We start from the raw sequence: 18,432 nt of genomic DNA, 5'->3' as shown, positions 1-18,432 counted from the left end.
CCAAGCTATGGAACATTAAATGTATGTATGTTAACGCAATTGCGGGAATAAATCTCGACCGTGCAACGCACAGCGTGTCCTACTATTAAATGTGGTGTTGTAATGTAGCGTAATTGTTGGGTATATGAGTATACAATTGTTGACATATGTTGTTTAATTTTCTTTTTTCGGTTTATAAGTAAGAAAAAACACTTACACTCGGGTTTTTATGAGATTTAAAACCCTCGTCCTCGAATCCTTCGATTCGGGTTTCAAATCTCATAAAAACCCTCTGCCGTGTTTTATCCAACACATCCAGTTCCAGTTCATGGGGACACTCCAACCGTACGCACTCATTCCTCCTCCATACCTTATACATTATTTCCACCACGATAGGTATAAGTTGCTAAGATGTACATTCAAATTTGCGTTGTTTACTTGTGCCCCGTTTCACAACACAGGCTTTTATCGACGAAATAAGTGCAAAAAATGATATGTATGACAAACTATGTTGCTGCTATGTGTGTACTCGAACTCCGTAAAGTAGCATCTGTTGTTATTTACACAACACATGACGTTCTAGGTCCACGTGGTGTAAATGACGCTATGCCATGAGGTTATAGATCCAGCTGAGGACAATAACGCTACTTCGTAACGTTATATATTCAACGTGGGTAAATATCGTTACTGCATGGCATTCTGGGGCCACATGGTGTAACTGAAGCTACACCATGACGTTATATATTCAACTGAGGTAAATAACGCTACTTGATGACGTTATAGATTCAGCTTTGGTAAATAACGCTACTTGATGCCGTTATATATACAACTGGGGTAAATAACGCTACTTGATGCCGTTATAGATTCAGCTGGAGTAAATAACGCTACTTGATGACGTTATGGATTCAGCTTTGGTAAATAACGCTACTTGATGACGTTATATATTCAGGTGGGGTAAATAACGCTACTTGATGCCGTTATAGATGCAACTGGGGTAAATAATGCCACTTGATGACGTTATATATCCAACTTTGGTAAATAACGCTACTTGATGACGTTATAGATTCAACTGGGGTAAATAATGCTACTTCATGACATTCTGGTCCATATGGTGTAATTGTCACTACGTTGGGACGTTATCGGTCCAACTGGTGTAACTTACGCGACTACGGGTCCACGTGGAGTAAAGTAAGGCTACTACATGGCGTTCTGGGTCCACGTGGTGTAAAGTAAGGCAACTACATGGCGTTCTGGGTCCACGTGGTGTAAAGTAAGGCTACTACATGGCGTTCTGGGTCCACGTGGTGTAAATAACGCGACTACATGGCGTTCTGGGTCCACGTTGTGTAAATAAGGCTACTACATGGCGTTCCAACTGATACAAATAACGGTACTACAAGACGTACCTCTGAAGTTGATGGTAGCTGTGCCTCTGTTGGGTCTGTGGCCGTGATACTTCAGCTCGTCGTCATGGTAATACATAGCGTTGGACGCTCTTCCTGCTTCGATGCCAGATCGAGGAGTATGTATCAGGTTGCCGCTGTCTTGACCCCTGGCCCAAATCACAGTCATAGGGGCGGGATCGAAACTATAGTCAGCGCGCTCAGTGGCTGAAAAAACCCAAATTGACCGTCAGTTTTCGCATACCAGCTCTTAACATCTACAGATGAAAAATTCATGACCGAAGTGCATACATGTATACTATTTATTTGAAAGACAACCACGCGTAAGAGGTTTCATTGATATATATAGTAAATGAGTGAGTTTAACATCGATCCGATTAAGGGACTTCACTCTTCACCGCAAGTTCAGACGCCTAAAGCGATAGTAACTAACGTGAAATAAGGCGCTACCTATCTAGCCATCATAGCCTTCCCTGAATAACATGATATTTAATTCGAGTGAGTTATCAATTCATAATTTAAGATAAATGCAGTATTTTATCACAAAATATAGTTTGACCAGATATTACTGAGAATAAAAACATTGAAATTGTTAATTATCAATTTATTAAGTCATATACCAAGAGATAAAACTATAAAACAGCAAATTGTTCAATATGTTGTCTCACCATACCTTTTCTTAACACATGCTTCAATGCAGCAAGGCATACTGCCAATCAAGGAAGTTAGAAAATCATGAGTCATTCTGTCCCAATATCTCACCACCTCTGCTTTCATATCACATATATTCTTGGGGCTTTTTTCATTTATATTGTCCTGCATGATATCCCAAATATTTTCAATTGGGTTCAGGTCCGGACCATAGCTGGGCCATTCCAGGAGTACATTTTGCTCGTTAACCCATCCCTGACAATGCTTCGCTCTATTTTGTTTATCATTGTCACGATGGAATACCAACCCTTCGCCATTCAAAACGTGTGCTGCTGGACGGAGATGTTCTAGTAGAATATCAGTGTTCACTACACTAGTCATGTTACCTTCAAATACACACGGGGCGGTCAGGGAGTCTAGTGGTTAAAGCGTTCGCTCGTCACGCCGAAAACCCGGGTTCGATTCCCGACATGGGTACAATGTATGAAACCCATTTCTGGTGTCCCCCGCCGTGATATTGCTGGAATATTGCTAAAAGCGGCGTAAAACCATACTCACTCGATTCACTACACAGACACCCGATCCCATACATGAAATTTAGGACAACTATGGACGCTGGTAAATTGGTTGTTCTGTACCTTAAGTCCACATTTTTATGCAGTTTGAACATAGCCACACTGACCTTTCATCTGACAACATAAAATTCTCCCAATTTAAATTTCTACGCTCAAAACACCAGTTCAAACGTCGTTCTTGTTGTTCAGGTCTGATGGAATTCCCCTGTAATTCTGCCAATCCTTTGCATGCAAATGCGTTCTTATTGTCTCTTTAGAAACATGAACTGTTCCTCTATTAATCATTTAATGCCTTATATTTCTCTGCACATGCGTCTGTTTTCAGCCGCCAATATACCAAGCCGCCTTCTGTTACCAACAGTCAATTTCAGTTGCCCACCTGTTCCCTTTTTGTGCTCAATTCCATCTCCACTGTCAATATTGATCAAAACACGGTACACTGATAGTGGAATGTCTCATCTCACTGTAATGACATGTACTGATCGAATTCCTTGATTATATAATTTAGAAATAACAAATCTTTTATCCAAAGCTGCCATTTCCACAGCGGTTGTCGTCTGCTGGCGTGTTTTACCAAGGGAGACAACTGGTCATACTTAACAAATATGATACGTGGAGTTGTCTCCCTTGAATCAGACATAGTTCTACATCCATCTTTGATATGGTACATATTGATGCCCAAAATTGTATGAACTATTCTCAATAATATCTGGTCAAACTATACATAATAATTATATGATACTAAATGGAATGCTCTGGAATTGGTGTTACTCTTTTTCTCAACACAGGTTACGAGTATGAATACCATCATAGGGTGCATTCTACTGTTGTTTTGCACTTGTAGCAGGACGTGGAGTCATCCCACAGATGACATCCTTACCTTGTCAGTTTGCTGACGGGGTTAACATCTTTGGTCATGTGGGCAAGGCGTCCGACCTCGGATCAGAAGGTCCGTGGTTCGAATCCAATCACGGGACTTGGAAAAGTTTTATGCCCGCTGAATTGGCGCCTAACGTGGGGGGTGAACGTGTTCATATTTGAGCAAAATAAGTCTGCTACACCCCGATGAATTGAAATGACAACAGCAATGAGGAAGGAAGGATCGTTCCATCAACAATGTGTCACACGATACAGGCAACGTTCATTTGTTCAACCTTAGGGACGTTTGCAATCTACCCACCAGTGAGTTTCTTCCTGAACAGGATAACAGTATAACCGTTCTCCTCATAGCCGAGGGCAGCTGTGAGACTGTTAGTTCCACCATAGAAGTCATCATGTTGAGGGGTGGACCTGTCCCTGGTGTAATAATCTCCCACCCTGCTCCTCATCCCCCGGGCAGACCCGATCACCATATCCGTGCAGTCCATAGCGTGTGTGCGGGCTGGATGATCAGAAATATTTCTTAGTACAGTAAACTACGGTTATAACAAACTCAAAGGGACTACTAATTTTAGTTCGTTATAACCGTAGCTCTTTATAAGCATATATACAGCATAACTACAGCAAATAGTCGGGACCAAAAAGTATGTTCGTTTTATCCGTCAGTCCGTTATAAGCGTGTTCGTTATAACCGTAATTTACTGTAATAACATATCTCCTAGTCACACGACGTATATATCTGTGTTATCAAGCAGTTAGATTAATTATAGAAATGATCCCAATTCACTATTTGGTTGTTTGACACTAAGAACTTTGTTGATGGTACACTTATCATGAAAACATTCTTATTCTGTCGCTTCCGGTAATATAAGTAACAACAATTGCATGTTTTTTAGAAAAAAAGTAAACAGGTTTCATGAACCATTATGACTCCCAAATCCAATTTCATTGATGTGTACTTCTGATAACATCCATTTGCAAAAATTGTATATATTCTTAAGCATCATTCACACAGACACACATTACTCCGAGCGTCCGGTGCTGCAGTAGCCTACCTCCTTGCTTGTCACCACCAGGAGTCGCTCCAGGGATACCTGTTCCTGTTCTTCCCGGGGTAGGTTCTCCTTCAGCAGTTGGTTCTCCTTCTGCACCTGGCTCTGCTCCACTCGCCGGTTCCGCTGTGGTCTCCGGTTCTGCTCCGGTCTCTGGTTCTGCAGTGCTCTCTGGTTCTGCTGTGCTCTCTGGTTCTGCAGTGCTCTCCGGTTCCGCTGAGTGTTCAGGTTCTGCTGTGCTCTCCGGTTCCGCTGAGTGTTCAGGTTCTGCTGACGCCTCTGGTTCAGGCATTGGTCCGCCGCTTGGATTCCGTGCACTGGTGGGACCAGACATTAGGATGCATTGAGGTAATGCATTATTAGATGATCCTTCGGGCTCAGGTTCTGAATTGCCCTCTGGTTCTGCTGTTGACTCGGGTTCTGCTCCTGTTTCCGGTTCTGCTGTTGACTCGGGTTCTGCTCCTGTTTCCGGTTCTGCTGTTGACTCGGGTTCTGCTCCTGTTTCCGGTTCTGCTGTTGACTCGGGTTCAGCTCCTGTTTCCGGTTCCGCTGTCGACTCGGGTTCTGCTGCTGTTTCCGGTTCCGCCGTGTTTTCGGGTTCTGCTGTACCCTGAGGCGCGGGGGTTGGTAATGCAGGTAAATTTGGGAACAGCTGACACCCAGATCGAAAATCTGAAATAATTTGTTTGAATATATATTAAGATTTGGGGACTATAATCCACTTGGGATATTCTTCATATTCGTTCAAATATAGATTAACTTGCATATTAAGCCCTCTTGTAACTTCTAATCGTCATATCGCGACTCGCAGTTACCAATATCCAGGACACCATGGGCACCCGGGTTCTAATGAGTCTATTGCTTTTTTGTAATTAGCAACATAATTTAATCGGGTGTCAAGCTCAGCGACTTGGTTTAGTGACATAGTACCCCGACTTGTAATATCGGACACCGGATTGTCTGCCCAGATTTGATAATTGACCAGCCGCCGTGTTAAAGCTGGAATAATGCTGAGTGCGGCCAAAAACCCAACTCACGAACACAGATCATATCTATTAAATGTTTGTACCTGTAGGTTTCCACCCCAGGCCAACCCATGTTGACGTCTTCACCCTCATCACAACCTCCATTTCTTTCTCCTCCTGAAAAAAATCCACCATGAAACAATTATTATAAAATATATATTATTACACTTGTATTAAATATAAGTGGATTTGACATTGTTATCAGAGTCATACCTTCCAAATACATTCCCGTATACAAACCACACTGTGAGTGTGATATGTCGTATTCTCCTTCGATAACTTATAAAACTCAAAACTGAAAATCCTCCCAGTTGATCAGAACGTTGTGACCATTTCGGCTACAGTCTCGTTTGTTCCACATCTCAGGACACCTTCGCGAGAAGCAGGTGAGGTGAAATAGGGTTTAACATCGCGTGCAAGATTATTGCACGTATCTAGCCACGTGCATGCATGTGGGTGTGTAGGCGTGGCTGCTTGTACTGGTCCGGCCTAATGCTTGTTTTATAATGCAAGCCCACTGAGATACCATGCCACATTATAACCAACCCACTTACAGTATACTCCGGGCCAATCGGTCCTTGTTTTAGCCCCTTAGTGCTAAGCACCAAGCAGGGTAACAAGGGGTACCATATTTTAACGTCGTTTGGTATAACGCGGGCGGGGAGCGAGCCACCGACCTTCCGCTCCCCGAAAGAGGGTTAAGCCGATACACATACAGCATGTGTCACTACGAACCACCGACCTTCTGCTCCCCGAAAGAGGGTTTAGCCGATACACATACAGCATGTGTCACTACGAACCACCGACCTTCTGCTCCCCGAAAGAGGGTTTAGCCGATACACATACAGCATGTGTCACTACGAACCACCGACCTTCTGCTCCCCGAAAGAGGGTTTAGCCGATACACATACAGCATGTGTCACTACGAACCACCGACCTTCTGCTCCCCGAAAGAGGGTTTAGCCGATACACATACAGCATGTGTCACTACGAACCACCGACCTTCTGCTCCCCGAAAGAGGGTTTAGCCGATACACATACAGCATGTGTCACTACGAACCACCGACCTTCTGCTCCCCGAAAGAGGGTTTAGCCGATACACATACAGCATGTGTCACTACGAACCACCGACCTTCTGCTCTCCGAAAGAGGGTTAGGCCAATACACATCGAGGCATGTGTCACTACGAACCACCGACCTTCTGCTCCCCGAAAGAGGGTTTAGCCGATACACATGCAGCATGTGTCACTACGAACCACCGACCTTCTGCTCTCCGAAAGAGGGTTTAGCCGATACACATACATGCATGTGTCACTAAAGTCGTTTCCTGTCTTGTGGATCAGTGTCACAACAATATTTGCATCCGTTTACGATTCTTTGGAATCGGAAATTGTCAGTGGTACCAGTTTACGACCATTGCCGATTAGGACGTTAAAGAACTGGTAAGTGAAGCGTAATTGATGGTGACATTTAAAACAGAGAAACAAATACAAGGGAAACTAGCATATATGTGTTGCGTTTCTTTATTGTTTAAGCATGTATTTAGCTTACCGGTAATTCTCTGTAAAACAGTTGAAACTCAGAGCTCATGTTTCTCGTCTCGTAGCGGCTGTAGTCGATCGTCTTACTTTTCACCGTAGACACTATAAATATACATTACATTAAGAGGTTGAGTATATAGTCTAGCAGTTAACCGTGAGTGATAAGTGGGATTTAAAGCCGCTTTTGTAGTCTTTCCATTGCCAGCTTTATGTGGAATAAAAAGCCAAAGACGGTATTCGTGGACGTTTACCTCTTGCTGGAAACCTCAAGAGGTTCAAAGGTAGGTCATTATCTGGGCTAATGTGAGTTTCGAACCCAAGACTAGCGGATACTTTCACATGGCAAAGAGAATTAACACAGTGATATATATAAACAGTGTTGGACTTCATGGACACGAACCCTCCGGCGTTTATCGTGATATGAATAAAAATTATTGATGATATGTATACACATGTATGTAATTTTTACTATCGACGGCACCCGTGAAGATCCGGGATGGAATAGGTCTTCAGCAACCCTGCCGTAAAAAGGCGACTATGCTTGTAAGTGGCGACTAACGGGATCAGGTTGTCAGGCTCGCTGACTTGGTTGATGCATGTCATCGTATCCCAATTGCCTGGATTGATGCTCATGATGTCAATGACTGGAGTGTGTGGTCCAGACTCGATTATTTACAGACCGCCGTTATATACATGGAATATGGCTGAGTGAGGCAACAAAAAAACCACAAAACCACTATTGGTGGACGGATTCAAGATGTGGATTCACGTGTTAAATAATGTACGTTTCATTATTCACAAATTGGAAACTTCCGTAACCTGCAGGTAGCGACAGCCTATCCCAGAGTCACGCGGCTATTCACAAATGATGATAATCTGGTTACATGATATCCCCATAGGACTCGCGTTGATACTTACCCTGCTGACAGTTCTTGCCGAACCATCCCATATCACAGTAGCACTGGAACCGGGGGTAGGACGTCGCCTGGGTGTCCTCACATTGGCCATGTCCGCCACAGTCGGAGGCAGACTCACAGTCATCTGAGGAGGACAAGGCAGGTTGTTTAGATTGGCATTTATCCTCGGATTCTGTTCATGGATTTACGATGTATTAGGGATTTACGATGTGTTAGTTGACATAACCTGTAAGTGAGTGAGTGAGTGTGTTTAACGTCGCTTTTAACATTATTCCAGTTATATCACGGCGTGTCAGCTTAATGTGGGAGGAAAGCCCGAAGTGATGCAGTTCTTAGACGTTTACTTCGGTGAAACCCACGAGCACGGGTATGGTGCTGACAAACATAATTAGGGCGAACCGGGACTCGAACCCACAATCATAGGTTTCTGGCGTGCCCAAGGGACGCAACTCTGCACAGCGAAGCGCGGCGCCTTAGACAACTGGGCCACCCGTGCCCCCTAACTTGTAAGTGATGAGGGCCGGGGGTGGGGGGCGTTGGTGGTTGTTGAGGGGTTTGTTGGGGGTGGTGGGGGTGGGGGGATGTTGAGGGGGGTGGTGCGGTGGTGCGGTGGTGCGGTGCTTGATCAGTGCTTGGTGGTAGTGATACATATCTTCAGCATTGATGAGGTGTTTCTACGTATATATATCTTCCTCAATTGTTCTGGGCACCGTTGCACAAAGTGATCTTAGCGCTAAGACTGTCGTAGGTCTATGTTAAAGTATGGGAGTTACGATCATCTTAGCGCTACGATCACTTTGTGGAACGGGTCCCTGGACTCCGTTCCATAATGTGATCTTAGCGCCACTATTGTCTGTGGTGAAGTATGGGAGTTACGATCATCTTTGCGCTTATATCGCTTTATGGAACAGCTCTAGGACTCGTGGATGTTTAAGGTTTTTATTTGTAGAAGACGTTTGCTGTGCCCTTACACCTACAGTGGTCTTAAGTGTACAGTGGGTGAGCTTATTGATCAAGTGACACTATCCTCCTCAAAACAAGTTGACGTCTATCGAACGCATCGCTGTCTCGGCTGTCATTACGTGATGTAACAAACGACATATACCCAAGTACAACGATAAATATAAACATGATGAACTCAGTATTCGGAGTTTCTCAGCTTTTGGTGGGCGTATGAATAAATCACAAAATTCGAAGTTCATTGTAGCATAAAGTTTTGGAAGCGCCAGTAAAATATTTCCTGGTCGCATCCATAGGCTGGCAAATTGAATTTTGAACAAGCTGACACCACGTCACTGTTTTATTAGCAATCTAGAAGTTAGTGAGTTTAGATAAAAATAATTAACCAGAAGTTCTTATTAAAAATATTGTACATTTTCCTATTTACCCACCAACTTCTAGAAAGCCATTGAAACAGTTAGTAAGACGTTTATCAAAGATATGATGTCCTTTTGTTTTGATTATATTCATTTCGTTTATAAAACTAGACTTCTTTTGAATGGAAATGCTGACAACTAAGTACATAAAATAACATATCACTATACCTTTAAACTGGCATCGGTCACCTCTGTACAAGCGGTTGCAGTAACAGCGATCATCCTGCCAACGTCCTTGCCCAGAACAAAGCCTTTGGGGGTCAGCGACATCACCTACGTTGAGACAGTACATTAAAACGCATGACGTGTTAACAGATGAACACATTATTTACCAATACTTAAAACATAAACTCAACAATATGCCCACGTATTCTGCATGCTTACGAGAATAATTATATCTGTGTGACGTATTATCTTTCATAATAGATCTTCAGAGATGATATTTCTCTATTTACTTTTGTTTTGTTTGTTTAACGCCGCCCTGGACCAGACAATCCAGTGATAACCATGAGAATCGATCCACGCAATTAGGATACGATGACATACATCAACCAAGTCAGCGAGCCTGACCACCCGATTCCGTTAGTCGTCTCTTACGACAAGCATAGTCGCCTTTTACGGCAAGACCTATTCTACCACGGATCTTCACGGGTCTCTCTATTTATTCCTTCAGAGTTAGATTTTGGTTTTAACACCGTTTTGAAAAGAATTTCAGTTTTATAATGGCGTGTCTGCTTAAAGTTGAAGGAAAGGTCTGACAGTTGTATAGGTTTACACGTTTACCACTTTGGTGAAACCATCTTACACAAGTGATCAGACGTTCCTGGCACGTCTAAGGGAGACTACTCTTTACAGGTAAAGTAATGAAAGCACCAGTCATTCACGTCTGCTGCTCCATTAAACACAATGATATCATTAGGTAATTTTGTTTCCAAATTTATATAATAGCTACGGTAAATACGCCAGTACTGTTACAACAGATACAGCCATAATGACATGACGATGTACCTTTAATGATTTTGATGTCGGCGCAGCTCCAGAAGAGATACTGACGGGTACACGTTCCCCACTCCAGGGCCTGTCTGATCAGTCTGAGGGTACAGCCGTCACACTCGATGTCGGGTAGGGTGATTGTGTAGCTGAGGGTTCTGTAGAAGACACACACACACCATTACAATTGACTATCTTCCCGACTATAAAAGTCCAGTTTCGCGGGAACTGGACTTTTATTGTCAGTTAGCTCCATTGCCTCGGGAAGATAGGAACTACCTTATCAACAGTAGTTTAGTCATATCAGGTAAATGATAGCCTGGTCACAGAAGCTTGGAACGCTGGTGAAAACCAATGAGGGCGGGTATAGGGTTGAAAGACAAATAATAGATGTACGGGTTATCTGGGCTTTAAGCCCACAACCAGTGGGTACTGGCAGATATAATCTTGGAATTTTGTGGCACTTCATTAACGTTATTATTTAAGAGAAACAACGTTTGAGCACAAGTATGACTGTATGAATACGTTTTCAATATATACTCACCGCCAAAAGAAACTATTGAAACATGTGGAGAAGAATGTACGATAAGACAAGACTAACAGTCAGTCAAGTGTTACCATTGAGTGTCTTCATTCCTATCACGATATGCTGCACGTGATTTCCAAACTTAACACGCTAATCCTGCACGAGACAACTGGTGCATCTCGAGTCATGGATCTATGACGTCACATGTGATGCGTTCATGAGCGTCGGTTCACACAACATACCAGTATGTTCGTTTGTGCATGAATATGAATTATTCTTCATATATTAACCAACATGTATGGTATTCGCGTTTCTCTTGTCGGTGAGTATATACTCAATATGTTATGTCCAGAGGGTGAGTGAAGAGTGTATTACTGGGCCTGTAAATAATAGAATTTGGACAAGTCAAACCAGTGAACGAAATCATGAGCACCGATCCTCCCATCGATTCACGGTGACACGCGTTCAGTCAAGTCACCGAGCCTGACCAGCTCACCCACTTTATTCGTCGCCTACGACCACCAATGGGATACTAGAAAACTATTCTTCTCGAAAATCGTGTCTTGTCGAAAATTATTGTGAAGACTATAACCAGTGGACATGTATTTCACCAATAGCCTAGGAGTCGTATAATAAGAAACTATTCATGGTATTACACAACATTGGAAGTTGCTAACATACGTGGTATCGTTGTAGCCGAGAAGTACAATTGCTCTACCGCCGGTGCTTTGGGGTTCTGCCGTACCCTCCGGCTCTGCCGTGCCCTCTGGTTCCGCCGTACTCTCTGGTTCTGCCGTTGATTCCGGTTCTGCCGTTGATTCCGGCTCTGCTGCTGTTTCGGGTTCTGCTGATGCACTTACATTCACAGTGATGGAGTCATCCTGGTAGCGCATCACTTCCCGGTCATTCCTGTCCAGGATTTGAAGGTAAAACCCTCCCTGAAAAGTTACAATTGTAACAATTACATAAGAGTAACCCAAACTAACTCAAAACCATTACCTAGAAAGCATTTCTACAACATGCAAAGCCTTAGTAAAACAAAAGTGTTATGGTAGCCATGTGGTGCACATTTCCAAATTTAAAGCGTCTGTGACAGACAAGGATGTCTGATGCAACTACCTAATTTGACTTGTAAAACATGGTTGCCTGTTTTTCGAATGAACAGTTGACATGGCTTTGCATGTGTTTTTATCGGGTGCCACAGTTCGGGCTGGATACACTAACCTTTTTGTAAACATCTGGTATCATCACTATTTGATAGTAATTAATGAACACTACGTAATTGTAGTCGGAATCGTACAATGAACTCTCATTCGTGACCAACTCCTGTTATTCCGGGACAAGCCGAATAGCGACTCGTGCCCCTCTCGTGGCCATTTTTGCGACCGGGTTCCGTCTTAGCGCAAACGGGCATACCTAAAACAATTGTCAACTCGTTGCGTAATGGTTCACACAGTTTTCCCAGATTTCCCACATTATTTCAGATGCAATTTAAAGTACATCGGGACGTGCGGAATTATACAGTATGGTTGAACACATTTAACTGTGTCTTTGGTATATTTTTAGATGCAAGACATATGTAAATTCAAAAATTATTTCTGAGGGATTCTATGACGAAGAACTTGAAATCATACGCGCATTCTGATTGGTTTGTCGTATTTTCGCACATAACATTCATCGATAGGGGGACGAGTCTTCTTGCAGGTTACGGAAAGGGACGAGTGGTGACGAATGAATGAACTCTCTGAGGTTTCTTTAGAAAATGATTTCGTCTCTTTTATTTATATTTCTAGTTGGAGAACGTATTTGACTTGGGATAGTAATAGGTTAGATTTTAACTGAAATTTGATGGTTCCCACCCAAGTGAGGTTCGATGTTGAGCAGCTGATGGTTTGGTTTAGTAAAGTTCTTCTTAAAAATTAACCTCTTATAACCACACGTGATTAAAAGGACTGGTACAAGTAGCAGCTTTAATGTCTCATGTACCGGAATACCAGAATACCAGAATACCAGAACTGTTGATACAATAAAAGCCTAACTGACCTGAAACGCCAGAACAGATGTATCAGTGTATGAAATACCCTGTTAAGAGATCCTGCCTGTAAATGTTGTGAGGTCATCAACGATAATTATACACATTACCAGTAGCTTTGAATATGTGTTGGCGATACTGACAGGTGTAATGACATCTTTTAGTTCTCCAAAAGGAGGTGTGTGTCATAGACGTCAATTATAGTTCCTGCTTAAGTGTACGGCGTGTTGGGAAAGGAATACTTAATAATATGCTCCGTTCAGCTGTTTCACACCGACCTGCATCTTGAGCGTGAGAGTGTTGGATGGAGATCGAACGTACCCGGATCAACATAAAGGGTGCTAAGTGTCTGTATGCTTAATTGCTCCATCATTAAACCATTGATGACGTTGTTGCGTTTGATTCTGGGCCAGGAATCCACTGGCCATTCTGAACGTGCATTTTGAGCAAGTTAAACTGACGCAACCATAGGTCACTATGCAAACCTATGGAAAAATTATGTTTTAAACGTAACATGGTTTAAGTCAGAGAAATCACTTAAATCACTATAAAGGATGTCGTATTCCCTGAGTTGCTAGTGACAGATATAACTGACGGTAATAAATTGGTTAAAGGCATGACATGTTCAAAATACGGACTAATTGATATTTAAACATTTATCAATAAATTTCAACTGTCAAAACCTTATCTTTTGGGCCATTATGATCCGGAAATAAGTAAAGACATGATGGATTGTATTTGAAAAGTAAATGTTTGAGATGCTTTGGGAGCTGAAGATGTATGTTCCTATTATCTACATCGTCTATATCCCAGTATTTCTGAGGTGAGGTGAAATGGGGTTTAACGTCGCGTCCAAGGTTACAGCACTTCTATAGCGATGTGCATGCACGTGTGTGTGTACGTGCACTAGTCCGGATTGATAACGGTTTATGGTGCTAGCCGACTGAGATACTATGCCGCAGTTAAACATTTATACCCCACTCAGACATAGTATACTGACTACCAGCCTACCAGTCCTTGTTTAGCCCCTTAAAGCGCCAGATAGGAAAGTACAGTTTTTTAACGTATTTTGGTATGACGCGACCGGGATCGAGCCACCTCTCCGGGAGGTCCTTTAGACAACGCTGCAATTTCCTTATCTTCCCGAGGCAAGAGCGTCCACTAGCCTTTTATCACACTAAAATGATAGCGTTGGCTACTAGAGCATTGGTATCTTAAGAGATACTGAAGCGCAGATACACATTTGTCATCACAAAAATTCTAATATATGTTCAAAATATGTACGTATTTCTTTTCTATCTTTTCAACTCAGGCCAGGCGACTAACGTGATGGGATGGTCATGCTCGGTGACTTGGTTGATTCAAGTCACGACAATAAATACTGCTGTGTCACTCCTATATATCTAAGTAGAGCAAGTGCCTTGTTTCCACAGCGGTGTCGTCAGAGTGCCCTACATATTCACTCAAACGTTACACACACGCTCTCCGGTAGCTTGCCGTCACTCATCAATAATACCCCAGAACTGTCAATACCTGTTTACATGCGAATGCTCTTGAAAGAACTTAGCAGTCCTTTCAGTCACTGAATAATATCACCAGCGGTACTCTCCCTTTATAAAGAATGTTTCTATTCAGAACGGAGGCGCTCACCTTCTCAAAGTATTCTAACTCAGTAATAACGCTTGTGAGCAGATATCTGCTGATTCATTCTTAACAAAGCCTTATTGTGACAAAAATGTTTCATAAATCAGGTTGACTTGCGTCAGTCTGCTGATTATGGAAAAGAACTTTTGTACATGCATAATAAATCTACACACATTAACAATCTAAAAAAATTGTGTTTGCTGCTATACGTCTAAATTGTCTGGCAAAGTAAGTGTGTTTTATTGACGTTAAATGCAAAAGGATGGCACATGACAAAAGAGATAACATTTTCCAACAAATAATGTATTCTTTATATCATGCAATAATTTCAAAAGTCAAGTCGATACTATAATATATATATTTTAAAGTTGATATCTTCATATTATTCTTAATGCGTACTGTTTATAGTTTCTAAGTGTACCATCACATATTTCATAATAATGTAGGCTTCATGCATATTTGTATGGCTCACTGGATCACCAGCATGTCTATTTTCGCCCGAATCACAACAAAATATTAGATATTTTTTTGGTTTGTACACAATTTCCTCATCATTAATAGAAAAAAACAGAAACTGGTAATCGAGAAATTTCATATGCTCACCAGTATGAAAAGATATGCTGAAGGCAACAATAGTGAGTTAGTGAGTTAATATTTAAAGTCACATCGGCACTATTTCAGCCATGTCGTGACTTGAACGAGTTATGCATTTATATCATGTACACGTCGTCGAAGGACAGTAAACAACTAGCAATATATCACAGATTATAATTGTAAAACTAGTTTTAGAACAATAAAATGATCAAATTATAACAGACGACACATTATATAAACGGGCTGTAGATCGCCAGCAACCAGAGTTAGGCCACCATACGTGGGACCATGGGGACTTACGGTAAATCTGCTACCGACATGGTCCCCAGCAGGATTTACACCATCCCTCTGGCTACTGGCGATGATCAGAAAGATTAGCCAAACAGTTAAAATCAACAAAAATACTACGATTAAAATCACAAATGAAAAGATACTTTGAATGATACCGGACTTACGTAGCTTGAAGGCAACAAGGAGCAGCATCTATCTGAATGTTATATTGCCTTGATTATCATTAACAAGAGATTAATATGTTTTAGATATATAACGTCAGCGCAAGAGAATAATCAGTCTCGATTATATGCAGCAACAGATTCCACTGGCCGTTTCATCGTACTGCTGTGCGACCCGTGAAGATCCGGGGTAGAATAGGTCTTCAGCAACCCATGCTTGCCGTAAAAGGTGACTATGTTTGTCGTTAGAGGCGACTAAGGGGATCGGGTGGTCAGGCTCACTGACTTGTTTGATGCATGTCATCGTATCCCAGATTAATGGTCATGATGTCAATCACTGGATTATCTGGTTCACACACACACACACACACACACACACACACACACAAGTCATGTCATTATATCCTGATTGAGTGGATCGATGCTCATGATGTCAGTCACTAGATTGTGTGGTCCAGACTCGATTATTTACAGACCGCCGTCATATGGCTGGAATATTGCTGGGTGCAGCGTTAAACAACAAACAAACAAACAAACAAACACAAACAAATCGTGCTGCTGTACGGCGTCAGGCAACAAACAGATACTGCTTTATGCAAATTGTGGAAGTGGCGGGTGGAACCGGTAAGACAGAACATTCCCTTTTCGCAAACACCCGGTGTTATCACTGATTTCCAGTGATCCATTCATATAATTTCCCACCCGTATGCCTTTTCCGCCCAATGGAATCTGTTTCGTCGGATAATCGAGACAGGTAATACTCTGGCGTTTTCTAAGTTTTATATCTAATGTGTATCTTATCTGACCACCACACAAATCATTCTTATATAAATTTCAAAGCATGTTGGTTAGTGAACGTAGTGCACAAGCTGCATGTATAAACTACTAGTATATGTAAGGTTCCTGTGACCACTCACTTGATGTGGGTACGCTATGTGCCATGTGACGTTTATTTCAGACCCTGCTTTGAACTCTGTCTTGGGACCAAGACCTGAAAACAAATCCCACAAATATTAACACATAAAATACAAACGTTTTTTTTCTTGTTTCTTCTTATAAAACAAAATCACATCAGTTCAAACAAATATTGTGGAATGTTAATGATATTTGAAAATAATTATGCTTATACACATTGTAGCATAGTTTGCTGGAACTGTCCTTTTTATTTTGAATGAAAATAATAAACATGATAAGTAAATCAGACATATTTTCTCGTATTTAACAAAATAAAGAATCGACGTCTTAAAAATATGTTATGGGTAGAAAAATATTCTTTTCGAGAAAAATATTTTTCTTGCACAAGGGACAATAGCCTACTCTGTTTGTTGCAATGTTATCAGGCGACCAGACATGTGATTGTCCACTAAAATCCCCCTGAACTGCATTGTTAATCCATATTTATCTGACATACATATTCAATGCACGATTGGGTCAGCTTTCCAACAAAGGGCATCATTTCAAAATTTCATAACCCGGATATACTTGATTGTCACTTGTCTCGCTGGGCATATCCCATAATCCCATGTTCCTGTGACCCCGCTTTCGAAATGTCACATTTGCATCCTCTGTACCAAATTGTCCGACTCCCCATTGTTCTCGGTGCCCTAGGTTTGGTATTTCCCAATTTGTTGACTGACATTGGAAGAGTACACGGGTTTGCTACCAGGAATACAGCCCTTCTGACAATCTGGGTAATGCAGAAGGCTGCAGTGTTGGGGAGTTTTCACATTCTCCGGTGGGTTTGACTAGTGAGAAGTCCCATTAGCTGTCTGGGATGCATGTGGATGGGACAAGGGCCCTGAGCTAATGATGAGCCTAACCAGCCTGGCTGTGCCAGGATCACCCAAACCCTTTTTGCTGCATTTTGAAAAATCTGTATATAATGAGGAAGAGAATATATGGATGTCAACTTCTTTATTATGAGGTAAACACACACACACACACACACACACACACACACACACACACACACACACACACACACACACACACACACACACACACACACACACACACACACATCTTGAATCGATAATCTGTCATAAAGACTTCAGTTCAGTGAAAACTCTTTATTGTCATTATCTATGCAGCTGACCTATTGACCCCATCATTAACGACCTTTATCCACTCATGTACGACATAGGTCAAGACATTTTATGATATTCATATGCTTCAAAAGCTGCTTGATAGTTGTCATCCATTAAGCGACATATTTACTGTTGACGTCAGGTCATAACCCCATTGTACCAGTGTGTCTGGGAATTAAGTGTAGTGCTTATTGTAAATGTCGTGTTGATGTGGGCAACGCTTCAGTGATAAAGACTTGCCCGGGAGATGACGCTAGGGTGAGGTGAGGTGAAATTGGGTTTAACGTCGCGTCCAAGATTATTGCACCTATATAGCGACGTGCATGCACGTGTATGTGTGTGTGTGGCTGCTTGTACTAGTCCGGACTGATGCCGATTTATAGTGCTAGCTCACTGAGATACCATGCCGCAGTTTAACATGAATACCCCACTCAGACACAGTATACTGACTCCGAGCCGACCAGTCCTTGTTTTAGCCCCTTAATGCCGAGCGCCAGACAGGGTAACAACAAGTACAATCTTTTAACGTCTTTTTGTATGACGCGGCCCGGGATCAAACCCTGGACCTTCCGCTCTCCGGGCGGACGCTCTACCACAAGACCACGGAGGCGGTCATCACGCTAGGGTACCTGTCTTGCTATTTGCACATAAACCTGTCATATCCATAAGACGATGTACAAGATTTGAAGTACTGAACAATTCACAAAAT

At 42.2% G+C, this 18,432-nt stretch overlaps 1 protein-coding gene across 1 annotated transcript in view; it reads right to left on the bottom strand.

Moving 5' to 3' along the window:
• LOC124134571 overlaps positions 1 to 16,634 on the bottom strand; it is a 32,098-nt gene extending 15,464 nt beyond the window's left edge. The window contains exons 1-10 of the mRNA XM_048393056.1: positions 16,554 to 16,634; positions 11,596 to 11,852; positions 10,407 to 10,546; positions 9,567 to 9,671; positions 8,024 to 8,146; positions 7,116 to 7,207; positions 5,609 to 5,681; positions 4,543 to 5,211; positions 3,789 to 3,989; positions 1,386 to 1,589 (exon numbers count right to left, since the gene is read on the bottom strand). Coding sequence (XP_048249013.1) covers positions 1,386 to 1,589; positions 3,789 to 3,989; positions 4,543 to 5,211; positions 5,609 to 5,681; positions 7,116 to 7,207; positions 8,024 to 8,146; positions 9,567 to 9,671; positions 10,407 to 10,546; positions 11,596 to 11,807 — 1,819 coding nt within the window. The 5' untranslated portion in view covers positions 11,808 to 11,852; positions 16,554 to 16,634. The remainder of the gene's footprint in view (positions 1 to 1,385; positions 1,590 to 3,788; positions 3,990 to 4,542; positions 5,212 to 5,608; positions 5,682 to 7,115; positions 7,208 to 8,023; positions 8,147 to 9,566; positions 9,672 to 10,406; positions 10,547 to 11,595; positions 11,853 to 16,553) is intronic.
• Positions 16,635 to 18,432: the final 1,798 nt, after the last annotated feature.

This window comes from Haliotis rufescens, unplaced genomic scaffold, assembly GCF_023055435.1.
Source record: "Haliotis rufescens isolate VD_foot unplaced genomic scaffold, xgHalRufe1.0.p SCAF_112, whole genome shotgun sequence".
NCBI classification, from domain to species: domain Eukaryota; kingdom Metazoa; phylum Mollusca; class Gastropoda; order Lepetellida; family Haliotidae; genus Haliotis; species Haliotis rufescens.
Note: the sequence above shows the minus strand (reverse complement) of the source record. Positions and strands in the feature narration are given on the sequence as shown.